This window comes from Mustela lutreola, chromosome 4 (assembly GCF_030435805.1).
Source record: "Mustela lutreola isolate mMusLut2 chromosome 4, mMusLut2.pri, whole genome shotgun sequence".
Lineage (NCBI taxonomy): Eukaryota > Metazoa > Chordata > Mammalia > Carnivora > Mustelidae > Mustela > Mustela lutreola.
Genome location: NC_081293.1, coordinates 29454208 through 29474449, shown reverse-complemented (window position 1 = coordinate 29474449; position 20242 = coordinate 29454208). Strand labels below are relative to the sequence as shown.

Here is a 20242-nt window from a genome sequence, read left to right as displayed (position 1 = left end):
ATTACCTGGTTACAGAGAGAGGAGAAAAATTCTCCCAGTATGGAACAAGGTATGGTCAAAATACCTGAAAGACATGGAAGAGGAGTTGGGGATCTTTATCTCACACTTACTGGTAGTGGGTTGAAATTCTGGTCCACCAGGTGATTATATCCATGGTCAAAAAATGAGTGTCGTATCACAACATCAATGCCTTGATTGGCCAGCATTCCTAAAGTGTTCAACCATCTAAAAAAGCATGAAAAAAAATGCTGCATCAATACATCTTAAAAGTTGCATTAACAAGCTCTGTAGGGATTGGCTAACACACATACACACATACACCAACCCCCACTATGAAATTTACCTAGTACTTTACAGGAGAAGATTATTGTAAGCACTGAATGACATTTTAGGGATTATCAAATCTAACCTCTTCATTTTATAGGAAAAGAAACAGAGGTTCAGGGGAATAAAATGAATTGCCCTTGGTCATAAAATACCTTGTGGCTAATGACTTATTTTACTCCTGTAATACTAACAAAGAAAATGAATACCCTTGTAGCCACTTGTAAGCCTAATTATCATCCCTCACCTGCTGGCCATAGGACACACAATCACAGGACATACACTCTCTTCTCTCCAGTCCCCAAACTCCCCTGCCTGCACCTTACACTGTACAAGTACCTTTCATGTGACTCTATCTCACATACTCCTGTAACCCAGGCAAGCAGGGCCCAGCCATTACCATCTTCATATATCTCTGTCAGCAGTCAATGCAATAATAATGTTCCTTTCTACAGTAATTAATCATGCAGAGCTTCAACTATGCTACCATCACACACATAATGGAGGACGTGCATTGCTCACATGTTATCACACATTCCACTATGCCAAAAACCACTGTCTGGAGTGTGCTATCCTTCAAAAATATTGCCCTCTTGGTTCTTCTAACACCCAACACTAACTCTGCCTTTATTATTTATGCATTCAATTCGTTCACTCATTTACTCATCCCTTTAATTTTCTCTTTGTATTCCTACTTCTGAAACTTGGGGAAATTTCTAATTGTAATAATATACATATAATAAATGTGACTGAGAGCTTCAGTCTTATGGTATAAAAGATAAGGTGTTTCACCATCTTTCCTGAGCACACATGTGAGCTTTCATTTGTATCTCTTTCTCCCTCTTCTCTCACCCTCAACTCCATTCCCTGGTTCTTAGCCGCATATAACTACTCTAAGGCTGCCCAAACTCACCATGCTTTCACATACTGACCTGAGTCTTCTCACGTATCTTAACTTCTGCTTAGAATTCTCTTTCTCTCCTCCTCTAACCGGTTCACCTCATCTGGCAAATTTCTTCCTATCTGTTCATCTCCAAGTGAAGTGTCATTTCCTTCCAAACTCTGCTGTCCCGGCAACCAGTAGTACTTTCCTCCTCTGTACCTGACAGAACTCTTGTTTATACCTTCTGTCAGCCCATGATAATTACTTCCTTACATCTCTGTTGTCCCCCAGTTGCTTAGGAGCTCACTGAGAACAGACATGTTTTAGCTTTGTACCCAAAATATCTATCTCAGTTCCTAGCACACTGTAGGTGCTTCATACTCTTTGTTAAGTTGAAATTGATGTGGATAAAATTAGATTCAAGGAACACTGAGAATCACCATTTAGCACACTAGGGGCAAATTTGCATAACTATGGTATCTCAAATTTGAAACCATATGGAACTCCAAATCAGTGACTTGTAGAGTTAAACTTTTTCTTTATTTGAATAAAGAACATTGCTAATTTTTATACTGTGAATGGACATTAACATTTTAAAATCCTTTTCCCATTGACAATTTTATTTTTTTCTCATAAAAACTAACATCTACTGATAATTAGAATTATAAAAACAAAATAAAATAAAGCAAAATGCAAAAACAGAAGTTTTAAGTCAAAAAGAAAATCTGACAATAATACAACAGAACTTTTGTTGTTGTTGTTGTTCAGACTAGGATATAAAATTACTTTTAGAATATCACATACCTAAGCTACTTGTCTTTATTATTTTTATTAATTTACTAACCCTGTGATATCAGGATAACAGATTTAGTTATACTAAATCTATAACTAATTAATTATATAACTAACTAATTAATATATACTAATACTGAGACACAGTATTAAACATCCTGGGGTAGAATTACAAAGTAAATTCTGGGCTAATGCACTAAATCAGTGCTCTCTCCAGCAATGCAGCACAGATACGACAGGGTCTATATCTAACAAGTACTAACTCATAAAAACGAGTATGTCTCATTCACCCTTCTATCCCTATGCTTGCTGAACGAAGAAACAAAATGATGAGTAAATATATAATCACATCGAGCAGCAGCTGGATATCCATACAGGACTGTATTTTGGTATTTAAAATATCCCATTTGCTCAGTCATTCATTACTCATTCAACATGAATTAATCAGCTGTAAATGCCAGGCCTTGTTCTCAGCATTGAGGATAGACACAAAAATGTTTGTGTGACTATGTGAGTCATTTATAAAGCACTGGGTATGTAAATACTTGCACTCATTTATAGGAATGGTACCAAATTCCTACTTGTGACCTTGATAGACCTTGTAACAGTGATCTGCAAAGAATATATTCAACAAACAAATGCTAACTGGTAAATCTGGGGGGTGGTGTTTTTGCTAGTACAGTGAGGTTTTGAAGGAATTCTAGTGTGAGAGGGAAGACTATGCAACCTCCCTTCCAAACTCACATCCTATATACATATCCAGGGTCTGAAGCATTCAAAATGACTATGACCAGACCCCCTGTTTCCCTGTGCTTTTCAGAATGGAATGGTTAGAGGAAATTATCATCCTCTTCCTCTTGTGAATAATAAGCCCTCGGAGAGGGAAGATAAATGGTGTTCCAAGTCTCTCTTTCAGTGAAAAGTAGTGAAAAGTGGCAAGATGCCTGGTACATCCCACCAAGGATGCTACTGTAGCCAGCAGTTTCCATTCCACAAAAACAGATTGACTATTGACTGGGTGGCAGATACTACCAGGTGCTGGAGACACAGCAGTATGCCGAGGTTATGTCTGTAGTACATCACACGGTCTCAAAGCCCTGGCTAGAATCAAATAGTTCTGATCTTTGCATAAATGTGCAATGTCCTTGTAAGCTCATCATTATGCCATAAATTGAAAAACACCTGAAAGATGCCTTCTTCCCAAGGAATATTATTAGGCTTTTGGGAGCTTCTTAGAATGCTTTATTCCCCCCACCCCCACCACCCAGGAAGCTATTTATGCTCCTGGGAGAACTAGACTCAAAGGACACTTTGCTGGGTGCTGCCAGCAGAGGGGAGAGCAAATGGGTGATAAAGAGATAAGACAGAAGACCAGGAGCCAAGTAAGCTAGTTTTTAGCTGATCTGTGTCCACCACACATTGGTTACTTGAACTACAACCTAATCCTGAACAACTGTGTTAATCTGGGTTTGCAAAGTGACCTCAGAGAACTATGGAGATCTGGCTGGTGCTCATGAAAAGGCAGGTCTCTCTCCAGCTCCCTCCATGAAGGGCTATATTATTTCCCATTTCACTTCATTCCCTGAAGGGAAGAATGTTCATGAAAACACTGAGGCCAGCTGGGCTGCTTGCTGGCCCAGCAGCAGGTTCTGTCTATGACGGCTGAGCAAAAGCCATTCCTCTGCTGGTTCTAAGAGGTCCCTATGGTCCTAACTGCCACTGGCTTCTTGCCAAACTCCATGGCTCACAGTGAAACCTAGCAGGGAGTGTATTTTTGAAAGAAGACTCTCAGAAACAGTGTATCAAATGCTGATTCATCCATTTCATTCACTGGAACCATGCTTACCACACAACTGCTCGGTGCCCCTCAGTGCTAGGTACCGAGAACACAGGCACGGAAGACCCAGAGTATCATCATATATTCTTTTAACCCATTATCTTCATCTGCATGTATCAGGATTCCATCTGCAAAGACAATCTGCCTGACTGCCCTGATTTGTTCCTTACAAATGTATTTAAGAAACTGCCTTAATGGAGGGAAACTACATGTGTTTAATTAGGAACAGCTGTTAGAAAAGAAACACAAAGCTGAGGACAGAGCTCAGCTCTTAGGCGGACCTTGCCGCAGACAAAAAACCAGAGCCATGGGACTAGAGGAACACAGGTCAGATGCTGTCTCTCTCTTCCTCCAAAGTCTTCAGTGGCTTGCCACTGAGTGTAGAATAAGGCCTTACTTCCTCTGCCTGGCATTCAACAGCCTTCCACAATTGGTGGAGAACCACCCTGCTGCCCCTCATTGCAGTCCTCGCTACATTCCTGTAGCTCCTGAGGCTTTCATCACATGACTCGTTTTCCACCCCCTGTGCCATTGCCCATAATGTTCCTTCTGCCTCGAATTCTCCCCTCCATCATCATCACCATTCTCCACACATAGAAATTAGAATAATCTTTCTATGTCCCCCTCAAATGCTACTTCCTCCATGAAATCCTTCCTGATCTTCCCCGTCAAGAGAAATTCCTGATTCCTTTGCCTGTCTACCACTTCCTTTTGTGGACAGACCATGCGAGGCAGAAAGAAAGATGGTCTAAGGTAGTGGCAAAGAGGCTAGACTCTGAAGCAGACTCTCTGGGCTTAAGCCCAAGCTCTCATCTCTATCTATTGGGTAGTTGTAAAATAGTACTATCTGTAAAATAGTACTACACTGGTTGTCAGTTATTAGAGAGAGCACTTCAGAAAGCATGTGACACATAGAGTTAAAATTATTATTAATACAGCACTGATCTCCTACATCTTTTCTTATCTCCTGTCTCTGTTCCTCCAATCTTACTCTTACCTATCTCCTAAGAATATGGTGAAAATTAGAGGAGAAATTGTATGTTGTCTACATTGTCTTTGAACTATAGACATTAAATAAATGTCTTATGCCTATATGGTCACTCCTACTACTATTACTACTACTATCTTTGCTCTGATGCCTGTACCTGACATCTTGGTGTCTAGAGAAGTGACTCATCAGTGTTTGTGGAATGGGTTACACCAATTCAAAAAGGAGCAGATAAAGAACTTTCAGTGGGAAAAGAACCTCCCCCCTCCAGTGGACAGAACAGTGAGCGGTACCACTTCACTGCCCTTCTCTCCTCAAAGGCCCTGGGAGTGAAACTGCACATGTTACTCACAAGAATCCCGCAGCATAGGAATCTGATAGGTTGTTTGCGCCTCCAGCCGAGGTGGTCACCACACCTTCAAGCCAAATCTTCTTTCCTGGGGTGTATGTGTTAACCACCTGTTCACACAACAAAAGCAGAAGGGGAGAGGAGATTTTTAAAAGTTGTTTGCAAGTGAGAAGGAAGACACATTCCCTTGAGGGAGTTCTGCCAATAGCCCGCTCCCAGGTGGTCATGATCTGTGTTTTTTCCATGATGATTCACCCCATACGGTGAGCTGGTATGCGTATGAGCATGTGCGCGCGCACACCCAACGCACACACCCAACACACACGCAAGCATTAACACTGACATATGTCCACTCAGAAATGATTATTTTTCCCTAAGTAAACCCAAGTGAAAATATGACTGTTAAAACAACTGCATTTTCCAGGACGTAACCTGACACCCTTCACTGGAGAGTATAAATCATGTGATGTTTCCATATTGACAAGTATCGAGAAGAAAATTTTCTTAATACTGTTATGGCAGATCCCAGGATGAGTCTCCTGTCCATACCTCAGATATCATAAATCATGAGGGCAGAGGTTAGTGTTTGGGAGAAATATTTTATAATCACCAGGGCATGTATATATATTACAACCACATTTTGAAAGTAACTGCACTAAGTATTTAAAAAGATCACTGATCCACAGGTGAGAGATTCCACCTCAGCAACTTTCCAAGCAGAGGCAAAGCCTCTCGTTAAGAGGTGAGCCTCCGAAGTTTTGAAATGGCCCAGTCTCTGGTCCCCAAGTTGGAGGCTGGCCAGACTATCCAGATTAAGAACCAGATGCCTCAGACAGCAGTCTGGCAGTACTTAGGGGTAATGTTGTACTCTGGGAAGCCCCTGGAAGCAGGGCCTCAGACAAAAACTTATCTATAGATAGTCAATTTGGGAAATAATAACAGGGAGCAGGAATGAGGAACTGGAGGACTAAATAAGAGAAAAGGTAAAACCAGTACCAGGATGTGTTTTCAATTTGGCAACCACTGTTGGCAACTTAAACTCAACCCCATAATGAACTTGGTAAGAGTCTTATGAACTATGTCTTGGAACTTTCTTCCAGGGGAATTCAAAGAGAAGCATACTTATCCCTTGGCTCTTAAAATCCAAAGGGTCAAGAGTAGTCTTGGGACTGTTAGCCTCGGCTCCTTTCCATTACCCCACTAAACTATGTAGGCATTGAGTAGGTTCCCTGAGTTCTGCATCTCTGCCTTCGTGAAGTCCCAGAGCAGGAAATAAGAAGTAAGGTTGTACCGCATCCCATGGGTGCCAAGCTAGTCACAGCCTGTGCACCTGCCAAGCTCTGGTCCCTGCAGCAATAGTTAGTACAGGACGTAGAAAACTGAGAGGATGTTAGTTATGCACAAGGGGAGCTGGATAAAGACAACAGCGTATTTAGATCCTATGGCCCAACAATTTTTCTCTTAGGCATATAAACCAAAAGAATTCTTCCTCAGGTTTCTAAGGAGACAAGCATGAGGATGTTCACCATGTCATTGTTCCATACAAGTTTGCGTTGCTAGAGGAATGGAAAAGGAAAAGGTGGTGGATGCATACCATAAAACATTATGCAGCAGCTGGGAGCAATAGAATCAATGTAAATGCAGCAACATGAATTAGCTTTAAAGATTTAGTGGTGAGTTAAAAAAAATAGCAACAGAATGAGATTTATGTCACAATATTACTTAGGTAATTACTCATTCACCTCCACTAACACTAAATAGTTTCTAAAGATACATGTAAGATACATGTCTCTAAAGGACATGTACCAAACACCGAAGGAAAGCAAGCTTAAGAGGAAGGCGAATGTGAGCAGAGATTAGAGATCCAGGTGAAAATTAAAACAAAAACAAAAATTAAAACAAAAGGCTTTTCATGAACTGCTGAGAGTCTGCTGTAGTTGAGAAGTGTGATTTTAATTTAATTCTCTGCACTTCAGAACCCCAAAAAGAAAAAAAAAAATAATGTGAGATGTAGCATAAATGCCAGAACTTTCCTTTTCCCAAACATGGAGGCAGATATCAGCAAACAATCATGCTCCTCTTTTCATCTCTCACTAGATATCCCTGAATCTACTTGAATATTTGCATTATCTGAGACCTATTTTAGAATCAGGGTTGGCAAAGTGCTCAACCCTTTCAGGAGAAAGCGGTGAAAATATTTCACAAATTTGAGATGGAAGTAAGGATTGTGATCAAGAATGGAAGAAAGAGCCTGAAAACTGAAAGTGGAGGTCAAATTAGAATGTTATTAAAAATTAACTACAAATTCCCCCTGGCCCCAGAAAGAGAAGAGTCATTGAGGATACCACAAGGTTGTTCTCTCTCCCTTCTCACTGCTCATAGTGCCCAACCCAACAGGAACTGGAGATGGTATTAATAAGAAAATAAGGAAAACACCTTAAATGATCAAGAGACAAAGCCATATGCTGAAACTGAATTGCACTGAGGGTTTCCCTCAAAATGTAGGCTTACCAAAACTCTCTGCTTGTGAGAAACTGTGTGATTCCTTTATAGGTAACTTGCGTGGAGTGACACATTTGTGTTTTTCTTTTTTGCCTTTGGCTTCCAGGATATCCAGAGTTTAATTTTTGCTCAAAGATAGATATTAAAATAAGGCAGTTAGAGTAAAGGGGTTAAGCAAAACCAAAAGGTAAAATTATAGCATGATGAAACTTGAAGTCATTAAGCCAAGTGAAAGAAGCCAGACACAAAAGGCCCCATGTTGTATGATTCTGTTCTGTTACATGAAATGTCCAGAATAGGCAAGTCTGTAAAAACAGAAACTAGATTAGTAGTTTCCTAGGGCCAGAGAAGGGGAGGGGAAATGAAAGCAGTGGGGAATGACTACAAATAGATATGGGGTTTCTTTGGAGGGTAATGAACATGTTCTAAAATTAAATAGAGGGTTTCATAATTCTGTTCATACCTTAAAAACTACAAGGCTGCACACTATTAAAGGACATGCACAATTTCATGGTATGTGAATTTTATCTTAATAAAATTTGACTGTGTGTGTGTGTGTGGGTGTGTGTCTGTGTGTGTGTCTGTGTGTGTCTGTGGTGTCATCAGCAAAAGGAGAGGTAGAGTCTAATAAGCAGATACTACTGTAGAATCAGTAATGTACCCTGAAGTTCTAGGTTTTGCCACACAGTAGTTGTGAGATTTGGGGCTTGTTATTTTCTGAACTTTATCAACATGTGAAGCCATGCACTGGGAGTAGAGGAAACTTAAGTTCCTTCTAAATATAAAATGTTAAGCTGATCCCCTTACCTCCTATTCCTCAACAGTCAAGAGTTTCTTTGACTATGTAAGTTAAAATTTCATAAAAAAACAAGAAACAGAAAAAAAAAAAAAAAGAGTCCAGATGAAGGTAAATAGTGAGAGTGGTAGAAAAAGCCACTGAATTAGATGAAATTACTTAAGGAGAATACCTAAAAATGAGACTAGATGGCTAAGGGATTCCATCCCCACACATTAAGGCATTATCAAATGCATTTATTCATTCACTCAACCAATACTTATTGGGTGCCTGCTGTATGCCAAACAGACTCTAGGGGCAGAAATACAGCAATGAGTGAAACAGAACAAAGCTCTGCTCTCTTTGGCTTACTATTAGTTCACTGGAAAAGACTAACAATAAATAGTAAACAAAGAAATTTAGAAATAAAAAAAGCTAGGAAGAAAATGGAACAGAATAATCTGAGAGAAAGTGACTCGGCAGGAGGGGCAGGACTGGATACTTCAGATAGTGCTCAGGTCACTCCCCTGAAGCCTAGACCTGACTGAAGGTGGAACCCGCCCCTGATGGATCTGTAGGAGGAGCTCAGGAAAAGGACAAGATATGGAAGCAGGACTGTTGTTTGTAGAACCAAGAGAAGACCGTCTGGAGTACAGTGAGTAAGGGAATGTGGAATATGTGGCATTTAAGAAACAAAACGAATGAGGAAAGGGGAGCAAAAGAGAGAGAGACAAACTAAGAAACAGACTCTTAACTATAGAGAACAAACCAATGGTTACCAGAGAGGAGGTGAGGGGGATGGGGGAAATAGGGGATGGGATTAAAGACTACACTTATCATGATGAAAACAGAAAATAAAATAAAATAAAATTAAAGCAGTCTTCCTGCTGAGCAGGGAGCCCAACCCAGGGCTTGATTCCAGCACCCTGGGATTATGATGTGGGCCAAAGGCAGACACTTAACAACTGAGCCACCTAGGGGCCCAGTCTAGCTCTTTTAAATGAGGAATTGGTTCTGGGAAATGGTTGGATTTATAAAATACCATGTACATAAGATTCTGCAGGGTCAGAGACACTGTATAAAGAGAAGTTCATCTGAATGCTCTTCTGATTTGCAGGGGGCTTCATAAGTAAACAATTATAAACTGCTGTATTGGTGAGGTAGCACTGAGGAGTGGTTTGGGGCATGGACTTTGCACTCAGATTGCCTGTGTCTGAATCCTGATTCTATGGTTTACTCACTGTGTGACTTCTCTGAGCTTTAATTTCCTTAGTTATAAAGTGAGAATAGTAATAATATCCATCTCTGTGCATGTTATGATATTTAAATGACCGAATATTTATAAAGCACTTGGAAAGGTATCTGGCTTATTGGTAAGTTCTTAAAGTCAACCAAATGTTAACCTAGACCACTCGCCTTGTCTAAAGCACAAGAGTTGGGTTCAGGGAGCCTGGGTGGCTCAGTGGGTTTAAAGCCTCTGCCTTTAGCTCAGGTCATGATCCCAGGATTCTGGGGGACTCTCTGCTCAGCAGGGAGCCTGCATCCCCCTCTCTCTCTGCCTGTCTCTCTGCCTACTTGTGATCTCTGTCAAATAAATTTAAAAAAAAAATAAAGAGTTGGGTTCGGATCAATCTAACATAAGAGTTGGCTGCTTGTCTTTTGGACGTGTTTGTAGAGGTAGATAATAACCCAGATGTGCTAACTAGCAGGGAAAGGTCTACTTAAAATTTAAAAGGCACATGGATAATTCACATTAACATAATTAGCATTCAGAGTAGTTCATTTACCGAGTAGTTCATTTACTGACACTCAGCACAGGAGTAATTCCCATCCTTTGCTAGAGAAGCTATGTGAACAAAACACACAGTGAGGTAGAATTTTTATTTACAACTTAAACCAGCTTTTATGAGATGTTCTGCAGGGGGAGAGATTTCTAGAAAGTTTTAAAACTAAAGGCTCTGGGACTAGTTGGTACAAAATCAACAAGGATTTTCTGAGCATTTGCTATTGGGGACATAGTGAGAGGTTTGATGAATTGTCTACGATGAGCAGAGATGACCATCATGGTGAAAGGTAGGGGAGGTACTGAGGCTGGGGGCTGGTTAGGACTGGGGAAGAAATCAACATGGGCAGAAGAGAAGAGGAAAAAAATCCAGAAAAGTACTTGGAACCAGCTGCAAAATTCCCTTAGAAAGTGAAACTCTAAGAAAGCGAGGGCTATAGTTCAACAGTGTGGTTTTCTGAGTAAATATGATTCTCCCTGTGCTGGAAGAGAGAAAATTGGAGGACTGGAAAGAACAAGGGTACAGTTCCTGGTGAGAAATGATGTGCTAAAGAAGGTCATTTTAAGGAACACATTGCCTGGGGACAGGGAAGAAGTACAAGAGTTACGATTACTGGAATGAGGGTAGAGAAGGACTGGGTGGCGGGCTCCCTTTCAAGAGTTCTATTTTCCTATAAGACTTCTGCCCTTGGGCTCAAGTGGACAAGGGAACTGTGAGGCACCCACAGAACAGCTCAGCAAGTGGCCAGTGGCTGCTCCAACTCCTTGGGCCTGCTGGGGGCTGACTGATGTGAAGGGAAGCCTCCAACTCCCTTCCCTCCCATCTGAGGGGTTGAGGACATCAGAACTGTTCCATGTGGCTGTGTTGAGAAAGCAAGGGTGAGAGAGAAGAATGAGGAAAAACCATACTGAGATATATATATATGTATATATTTTCTTTGTAGTTATATTTCCCCTGCCACTTTTTTTTTTTTTTTTTTTTTTGAAAGGTAAAAGAGAAAACATACGATAATAACCATTTATGTGGCACATTTTCAAACCTGGGCTTCCTTTTCCTGTTTCTCCAAAATTGTGACCTAAGTCTTTAACAAAGACACCCAAGAGCCTGTTTTCAGCCATTGGCTGTGCAAGAGATGGTAGCCCTGTAACAGCAGACATGTTGTTTATGGTTATCCAAACCCAACACCTTCCTTAATGAGAAAGGAAGCAATAAAACAGGAATAGTGGACAGGCCAGCTGGGCTAATCAGCCCTGGCAGGAGGCCCAACCTCCAAAAGAACCTGGAGCCCATTAATTCCAGCATCTCATCTACTTGGAAATCAACCTTCCCCAGGACCTTGGGAAGAGCAGTAGCTCTCTGAGTAACCAGAACTGGTCCCCTAATCACGGGTTAGAAGGCAAATAGCTCAGGAAGCTTCTTAAACCTCACTTATCCATAGCCCTCTTCTCGGTGGTACCTCTGCCTCTTTGTTTCTTATTGTATTGACTAGAGGTCCAAGTGAGAGTTCAGTAATGTTTTTTCTGTCCATTCCTCTTGCATATTTTTTACTCTAACATACCTACTATCTTAGAAGAGGAAGGGATCATTCCATTTTGACCCCTCCTTCCTCACTGTCCCTTGCTAAGTCCTGGATCTTATCATTTCTCCCTTGGTCTGCCACCTCTAATCTGTTCAACCACAAGTTCATCCCCCATGCTGCCATTTGTTAACTTGTAAGGTCCCTCCCCAGCTTCAGAACTTTCACTGGCTCCCCATTATTGGCAGAAGCACTCAATCATGTGCTCACAGAAGTCTGTGTTGTTAGTTGGGATATATGCTATGTTAATACTGAACACAGCTTTCTAAGGAATGGTTTACTTAAAAATAAAAAGAATAGGGGCACCTGGGTGGCTCAGTCAGTTAAGTGTCTGCCTTTGGCTCAGTTCAAGATCCCGGGGTCCTGAGATGGAGTCCCATATTAGGCTCCCTGCTCCATAGGGAGCCTGCTTCTCCCTCTGCCTCTGCCTCCCTCTCTCTCTGTCTCTTATGAATAAAGAAAATATTTAAAAAAATAAAATAAAAATAAAAAGAATAGATTCTAAGATGTCACAATAACATTCTTTTCATTCACTGAAATTATGAAATGTTTCCCTAACTGGGAAAAAAAGCTAAGGAGCCAGTAAGTACACACAACCCCTAGTCTGTTTTACTGATTTGTCCCTGGGAGTATGTTAGACATCACAAAATGATGATGAGAACCACCAGGCCTCGGGATACATGCCAGCTGCTTCATTTAACTTGGTATCATAGACCCTTCACAATGACCGCTTAGCTGCCTCTTCTTCCCTCCCTTCCCACAAGACCTATGGTTCACCACACAGAGTGGACTTACCATTTTCCAACTACATGACCTTCTTTTAGGTTTTTACTGATTGCCTCCTCCCCTACCCACATCTCATCCATATTCATCCATATTACCTGATTTTTTTTTTTTCTGGCTTATTTCAAATGTTACCTCCTCTGTAAAACTTTCCTCAAACCTTTAGAAAATTAACTCATTTCTCCTCTGGACTCCAAAGTTCTTCAAAACTATCTCTGACCTTGACCTTATTAAACTGAATTGTAATTTTCTCTTTGTCTATCTGTCTTCCCTACTATAATATAAACAGCTTGAGAAAGTCACACTTTTTTTTTCCTTTATAGATACCTTATAGAAATAGCTAAGTACCTGGCATGTTGCTTGACAGTTACTTTGTTTATTAAATACCTGTTAAATAATATGATAATGAAATAATTTATTTGTTAATAAGTGGGAGATATAATATTTTACTGATGAAAAGGCCAAGTTTCAGTGAAGATAACTAAAAACCTCAAAACCTTAAAAGCAAACACCAAACCATCACAATTACAGTTCAGGGGTCTGTCTACTTTCTATTTGAATTTTCTCATTTGAGGAGACCCAGATATGACTAACCTGCCTCATATTTAGTATGTCCTTCTTAGGTTAGACACACTGGGCTATTCTGAGCTCAGCTATTCCAATATCTCATAACATTCTTCCTGATTTATTTCTTCTGTCTGATGTACTTCCTGTCAGTTTCATTAATTTTTTTCTGTATAACTTATTTTTATCATCTCCCTTTTCCGGAGTGCCACATTTACCCATTTTCTTTTGGTATCAGATCAATTTTTAATTTGTGGCTTCTGTTTCTATGGCATTTTTAGGATTTAAAATTGCATTCTGTTCTTGTTATCTCCAACCACAGAAAAGCCACTGTATGTAATTGCAACAAAACGTAAAATTAAAATAAGAGCATACACAAAAAAGATAAAGTTCCAGGGAAGGCAAGGAAAGTATTAGCATACGCCAAAAAATAAGGTAGATTTCACAGAGTCCTGAAGTAAAGACTATGTTCAAGGATAAGTGCTAGCAAAGGGAAAGACTAGACAGCAGCTGCTTGCATAAGAATGACTCTTCTTCTCTTCCCAGTTCTTTCCCATGAGGAATCAACCCCCAGGCTTACTGGACAGTCTCTTTACTGACAAGTCATAGACAAATCCTATAATCCTCCCACTTCCGTGTGGAAAATTGGAAGGTCACCACAAGTAGCCTCTTCCACCTGAAGAGGTTTTTTTGCTCTAAACTACGATTTGTTCCCAGGGCCATTCCTCCGAGTGTCCATGGGCAGCACATACCCCCACATTGTCACTGCTTTGCACATAACGGGACCTCACTGCATTGACCAAAAGCCTGTGTGTATGAGACATAAGAATGAAGTCCAGTGAATGAATGCAAATCACTCCCTGAAAAGCCCTGTCCTCTTCCACTAATATTGGGGTAATATATTAGACATTACTTAATATATAGCTTTCATTTAATTTTTACTTCTAGGACACCCACTCCAGATTATATGAACTGATCATGGGGTCAAATTGATCTTCTTTCACCAAGATCATTCAGTATTCTTTAAAAGCCTTCCTCATCCTGGGACTTTAGGAATATAAGTATTACATGGGCTGTAAGATAAATGGCTAACATGTATGGCAGATGCAGAAGAGTGTATTGGGTAAGAGTGTGAGCTCTGGACTTAGGTGGCCCTGGCCTTGAATTCTGATTTTACTACCAGTGGCCTTGAACGAATGACTGGTTTCTTCAATGAGCTAGAAATACATGATGCAGTCAATAAATGGCACTGTAACCTATATTACTATATTTCTGCAAATTAATGATGCATTTTCCACATTTTAATGGTTTTGAAATCAGAATGTTTTTCATAATATTAAAAGAAACTTGCCAGCTGTTTACCCTATCTCCTATCTGCTCCCCCTACAAGCTGTTAATAAGTTTATGGTACATTTTATAATTATTTCTGTTTATGAATTAAGGAGATACAGGGGTGCCTGGGTGGCTCAGTGGGTTAAAGCCTCTGCCTTCGGCTCAGGTCATGATCCCATGGTCCTGGAATCGAGCCCCGCATAGGGCTCTCTGCTCAGCGGGGAGCCTGCTTCCCCCTCTCTCTATCTGCCTGCCTCTCTGCCTATTTGTGATCTCTGTCTGTCAAATAAATAAATAACATCTTTTAAAAAAAGAATTAAGGAGATACAGTTCATAAGATGACAACAACTAAAACTTTAGAGCGCTTTTGTGGTAAACATGCCTTTCCAGCTAGAAGCCCGTATTTATTATCAGTGTCTTCTCTATGAAAGAGAAGAGTCGAAGATCCCTTGGGTCATACTGCTCATTTGCAGATACACAGCCAAGTGGTGTCAAAGAAACTAATTTACCGGGAAGCTCGGGAAGCTCAAACTTCCAGCTTCCTACTCTCCCAGGCCTCTGCTGGTGTCCCAGGCAGCGCCCTAGAACTGGGTTCCTGTGATCAGATATACTTCTATCTATTCAACACTACACTACACAGTTAGCAGTAGATTAGTTTCTCCTGCATGAGAACAGCTGAGACAGCAGATCCAAATGTGAATGAGAGGAAGACACTACTTTACTTTTCTTATACTTCTACCATTTTACTCTGCTCATTTACTTTCTCCATCCTGCTTATTTCCCATTAGCTAACATTCATTAAGTACCTGCCAAATGATAGGCATTATGATAAATAGGCACTGGCACACTGAAATGAGCCTTTAGCATTGCTCAGTGAATGGAAGAATCAAAAACTGATTTTTGTGGTGGTATTGCTGTTCCTAGCCTAGTAGTACCATTTTCATTTTCTTATTTCTTCATTAAGAGAAGGTTAACAGGGGCACCTGGGTGGCTCAGTGGGTTAAAGCCTCTGCTTTCGGCTCAGGTCATGATCCCAGAGTCCTGGGATCGAGCGCCATGTCAGGTTCTCTGCTTAGCAGGGAGCCTGCTCCCTCCTCTCTCTGCCTGCCTCTCTGCCTACTTGTCATCTCTGTCTGTCAAATAAATAAATAAAATCCTTTTTTTTTTTTTTTTAAAGAGAAGGTTAACATTATTATTTTCTTCATTTTTCCTTAGTTGTGCTTTTAGTTATTCTGTGATCCTCAAGAATCACTGCTATTTTTATTCCCTTCCCCTTTCATGTCCTAAGAAGCTCAAATAAGTGGGCAAACCAGAAAAGCTTCTTTTTTGATCTACTAATTACTTCAAAAAGATTAAATATTCTTTTGCCTCATATCTTCCTTGATCCTGTAACTAATACATTCTGGAAAAATAGGCCTCAAAAGAGTTCATCTTAATAAATATTATAGTCAACCATAAGCAATGATATTAACAAAAGAACAATCATGGTCATAACATGAACCAGACAAATCATTCTCTCTACCATATATATTTAACACTGCTAGTCCTCTGTTCGCATGCTCAGAACTGAATAAATTACAAGGAGTCTGTTCTTCAGACACCGAAATGTCACTCACTTCCACTGGAAAGATTTCTTGGTTTTCCCTTCTTTCACACACTGAGGTAGATATTTTCCACCATGGGCTTGCATGGAATGGATGTGAGCACTCACGGGGCACCCTAGACATCCCTGTTACAAGAGTCATCATATCTTATTATCATTGCTTGCTTCATTAAGTGTTTTTCCACTAGACCACAGGTCTAGGAGGACAACCACCATGTGAATCTTGCTCACCATTTTATCCTCAGGGGTCTGGAAAAAAACTAAGAATGTTATAAACAGTTGATAAGTAAAGGAAAGAAAGGAAGAAAGAAGGAAGGAGTTTTTCAAATATTAGGAAAGCCAATTGTTTGGTTTATTTAGTATTCAAAATGCAATCATATAGACAGTACTTTTGGAACTACTTCTCTTATGACTGGGATTTCACCAACTCCTTCCTGTGCTTATTGAATTGCTGAAAATAATATCAAAAAGTGTTATTTCCTCCTCTGATTCCTCTAGGAGATGCAGACACAAATCATAGAGTCCAAGTGACTTAAGCCAGAATGGTTCTTCTTGGTTCTTATGTCATTGTTTTGGAGTCAGACCAGGTATCCACACTATACCATCTGCACTGTATCCTCAACATCTCTTACTTTCCCATCTGACTCTTGCTTACATTGTGAGATTCTCAACTCTCCGCTGATTCATCTCCCAAAGTACAGATGATTATCCCTATACTAATGGAAGGGAGAAAATGTGTAGATCATCCAAAAGGGTGGCTTGTCCAAACATTGTCTCTTTTTGGCTTTCAAATACATAATATAGATTTTCATATACCAGAATTTGCCCACGGCCCAGAAAACTCAGAATTCTTCTGTAAGTGGCAGTCCAAATTTGAAAACCACAGCTGTTTTTAGCAATTGAGTCACTGCCTTTCAGATGCCAAAAATATCACCTACCATATTCCCGAAGGTTCAAAGAAAGAGGAAAGAGGGAAAAAAGCAAAGAACCAGTTGAGGATAAAGGTAGCCAGAAGCTTCTCTAGTCATACAAATTATTATTAAAAATAACTATAATAGTGCTCACTTTAGCAGTTCATACATTAAAATTGGAATGATACAAAGATTAGCATGGGCCCTGCAAAAGGATGACACAAAAACTTGTGAAGTGTTCCATATATTTTATTGGAATAAAAATAAAAAGAAAAGAAAAAATTTAAAAATCCTAAACTGAATTAACAATAATATTAGCCATAAGAACTAGCATCCAATAGCAGTTAACAAAACAGGGCCTCATGTGACTTTCCTAATCTCCCTAAAAGGGAAAGATCATAGTATTCTTAGCAACCTCATTTTACAGATGAAGAAACAAAATTAGAGAGGTTAAGTGAATAACCCAAGGTTACACAGCTAAGCCTGAGCTCCAACCCAAGCCATCCGACTTCAAATTCCATATTCTATCTCTTTTTCAAACAGTCTCATCACTGATTTATCTAACCATTACTTCATGAATTGATTTTGCTACAAAATCTGCCCTTTTTCCATCACTGTAGGCCTAAGGGGAATCATTAGACTTTCTGTGAGCTTCTCAAAATAGAGTAGAAACAAAGGTTCTACTTTTAGCTTTTAAATGAGGGTTCTAGGTATATACATATTAAAATCTTACTTGGCCCTTCTCTAAATTGGTTTTGGAAACTCCAGGAAAGAAGCTTGGCCAGTGTGTCCCAGTGCACACCTTGGACTCTGATTTCCAGACCCTCCACCCACCCACACAGGACCTCAGGAACAGCCAAAGCAACTTTTTAACTGGCAAAACATGGTGACTCTTCTCTGGTCTCCCAGTCCCCATCTCCCCAGAGCAGACCAATGCTTAGCACCTCCTGGGCTGTGGTGAGAGAGATTCTCATCCTGGAGGTCGCAGCAACTGGGTCCAGGCTGTATAGCCAATGGAAAGGCTACCCCATAAATCAAATCTCAGGGAATCTGTGATCCAGGAACACCTCCAGTAGATACACATTTAAGGCAATATCTGGCAAGAGCTTTGTGAAAGAGAACTGGGAAAAGAAAATTAGACAGGGAAATGAAGGGCTCCTTAATGATAGAGGGAGGCTGAAACTGTGGCAGACAGATTTTCCAAAGATGACTGCAAAAATCATTCTCGTACTAAATGCTCTTCCAGAATCTTGCTACTCTCCCACCAAAAGGAATTTATTTCCTCTCTCCTTGAATCTCCATTGGTCTTGCTGACTGTCTCAATGAATGGACTATGATTGAAGTAAAGTCCTATGACTTTTGAGGGTAGGTTAGAAAAGGTGGTATGACTTCCACCTGACTCTCACTTCTGGGCATGACTTTTGAACCTTGGAAGGAAACCCTGGTTACGTAGAAAGTTCAGAAGTCGCTATTCCAGTTATCAGCCCAACAAAGGTGCTAGCTGACAGCTGGCATCAACTGCCAGACCTGTGAGTGAACAAGTCTTGTGATTCCAGCTGCAAGCCTTTGAATGACCCAGGCTTCAAGTCTTCCAGCTGAAGCTCCAGACATCATGGAGCATAGATGGAACCATCCCCACAGGGCACTGTGGGGATTCCTGACCCATAGAATCAAAGGGCACAGTAAATAGTTGTTTAATGTCACTAAATTTGGGGATAATTTGTTGCACAGCAAGTCATAACCAGAACAGGGACCTAGGTCTGAGAGGATCTCGGGCGTGTTCTGTCTGCAACAGCCAAAGGTGAGATCAGGTCTTACTACTAATTATAGCCATCCCCAGCCAGATGCCTTCTTCATAAAGGTCATTTTTCTTAAGGGTGCCACTGTTCCTCCCTGCAGCTGTATGTGGCCCTCCCATCCAAGTTCGTTAGACTTTAAAAGGTCTGAATCTGAATCTCAATTGTGCACAGGATTTGAGCCATTTTCTTTAAGGTTCTTTGGCCCTGCCTGGACAAATGAGAACATGAGCTTAGCCACTTATTTCAGTCTTCGAACATTCTGTGATGATTAAGAAGTATCCAGCCTTGGAGGAATACAAGCAGTGCAGAGAAAGGGAAGAACCTAACTCCCAACACCTTTGTCTTAGTTCTGACATAGTTATGTGTTCTTCTTAAATAATTACATGAGCACAGTTAGAAACTTCACTCTCAATGCCATGATACCAAGAATCATTTTACTTCCAATGATAGCCCTTTAAGCAGGTCATTAGATTTGGTATCAGAAAAGCCCAAAATACAGGGATTTGTCTATCTCATACACTACTGTAACACAAAGACCGAGCATATTGCCTGGAACTTGGTACGTGCTCAATAAATATCTGTTGGATATAAGAATAAACAAATGAAAGAAATTTCCTCCCTCCTTATAGAGATTAGAGAATGATACCTACTCTCAGATTAGTATAAAGTGCTTAGAAATTTGCAGTGTTCAATAGAATGATATTCAACTGCCTTAAGTAATATTTTTCAACCTTTTTAAAGCAACTGTTAAACTTTAAAACTGTGAGTTTCTTGAAGGCAGAGACTATGTCATATTCCGTATCCCCATATCCCTAGCACCTGGCACTTTGCCTAGTACTTGTTAAGTGCTCAGTAAATATTAAATATTTAAATATTAAAAACTAAATGAATGTCAAATGGAGACTGGCAGAGATGTTTCAAATTATTTAGTTTGCTTAGGCTTTGCATGGTAGGAGGCAATGGCAGATAAAGATGCTAGGCAATGCACCTGATTCCCAGAGGGATCACACTGGGATGCAGAAGTCCAGGAGTCCTGAGGCTTCCCAGCTGCTAAAACCCTTTGAGAACATGCAGACTCAAAAGGATTTTGTAATCTGAGCAGAACACTGGTGTGGATACCAAAAAATGCACAACTTTATCACTTAAGAGTACTTTTTTATGATTATACTCCAAATATGATTTTCTTTCACAGATAATTTGATACATGATCCATTTATTCATTTGTTCATTCATTTATTCATTCATCCCATATTAATGGGGGTCATTTAACTGTTCTTATTTTTCTGCAAAGATTTGTTTAATCTGACGAGATCGGGCGTGTTCAGGGTGGTATGGCCGTAGACAAAGATTTGTTTAATCTGCTCAAGAGATAGGTGAGTGTGCAAAAGGTCCCCATTCCCTGGAGAACTGACCTGACTGGGCAACAAAAGATGTAATATA

At 40.3% G+C, this 20242-nt stretch overlaps 1 protein-coding gene, 1 long non-coding RNA gene and 1 other non-coding gene across 3 annotated transcripts in view; 2 read left to right on the top strand and 1 right to left on the bottom strand.

Annotated features, from left to right (window-relative positions):
* HPSE2 (heparanase 2 (inactive)) overlaps positions 1–20242 on the bottom strand; it is a 693243-nt gene that overhangs the window by 144874 nt on the left and 528127 nt on the right. The window contains exons 8-9 of the mRNA XM_059169238.1: positions 5177–5283; positions 111–225 (exon numbers count right to left, since the gene is read on the bottom strand). Of these exons, the coding sequence (XP_059025221.1) occupies positions 111–225; positions 5177–5283 (222 nt within the window). The remainder of the gene's footprint in view (positions 1–110; positions 226–5176; positions 5284–20242) is intronic.
* The window catches only part of LOC131828568 (uncharacterized), a 50239-nt gene continuing 38952 nt past the window's right edge, over positions 8956–20242 (top strand). The window contains exon 1 of the long non-coding RNA XR_009352498.1: positions 8956–9105. This is a non-coding gene — a long non-coding RNA (uncharacterized LOC131828568). The remainder of the gene's footprint in view (positions 9106–20242) is intronic.
* On the top strand, positions 17150–17253 carry LOC131830935 (U6 spliceosomal RNA). The gene has a single exon (XR_009353467.1). It is a non-coding gene; the product is annotated as a U6 spliceosomal RNA (small nuclear RNA).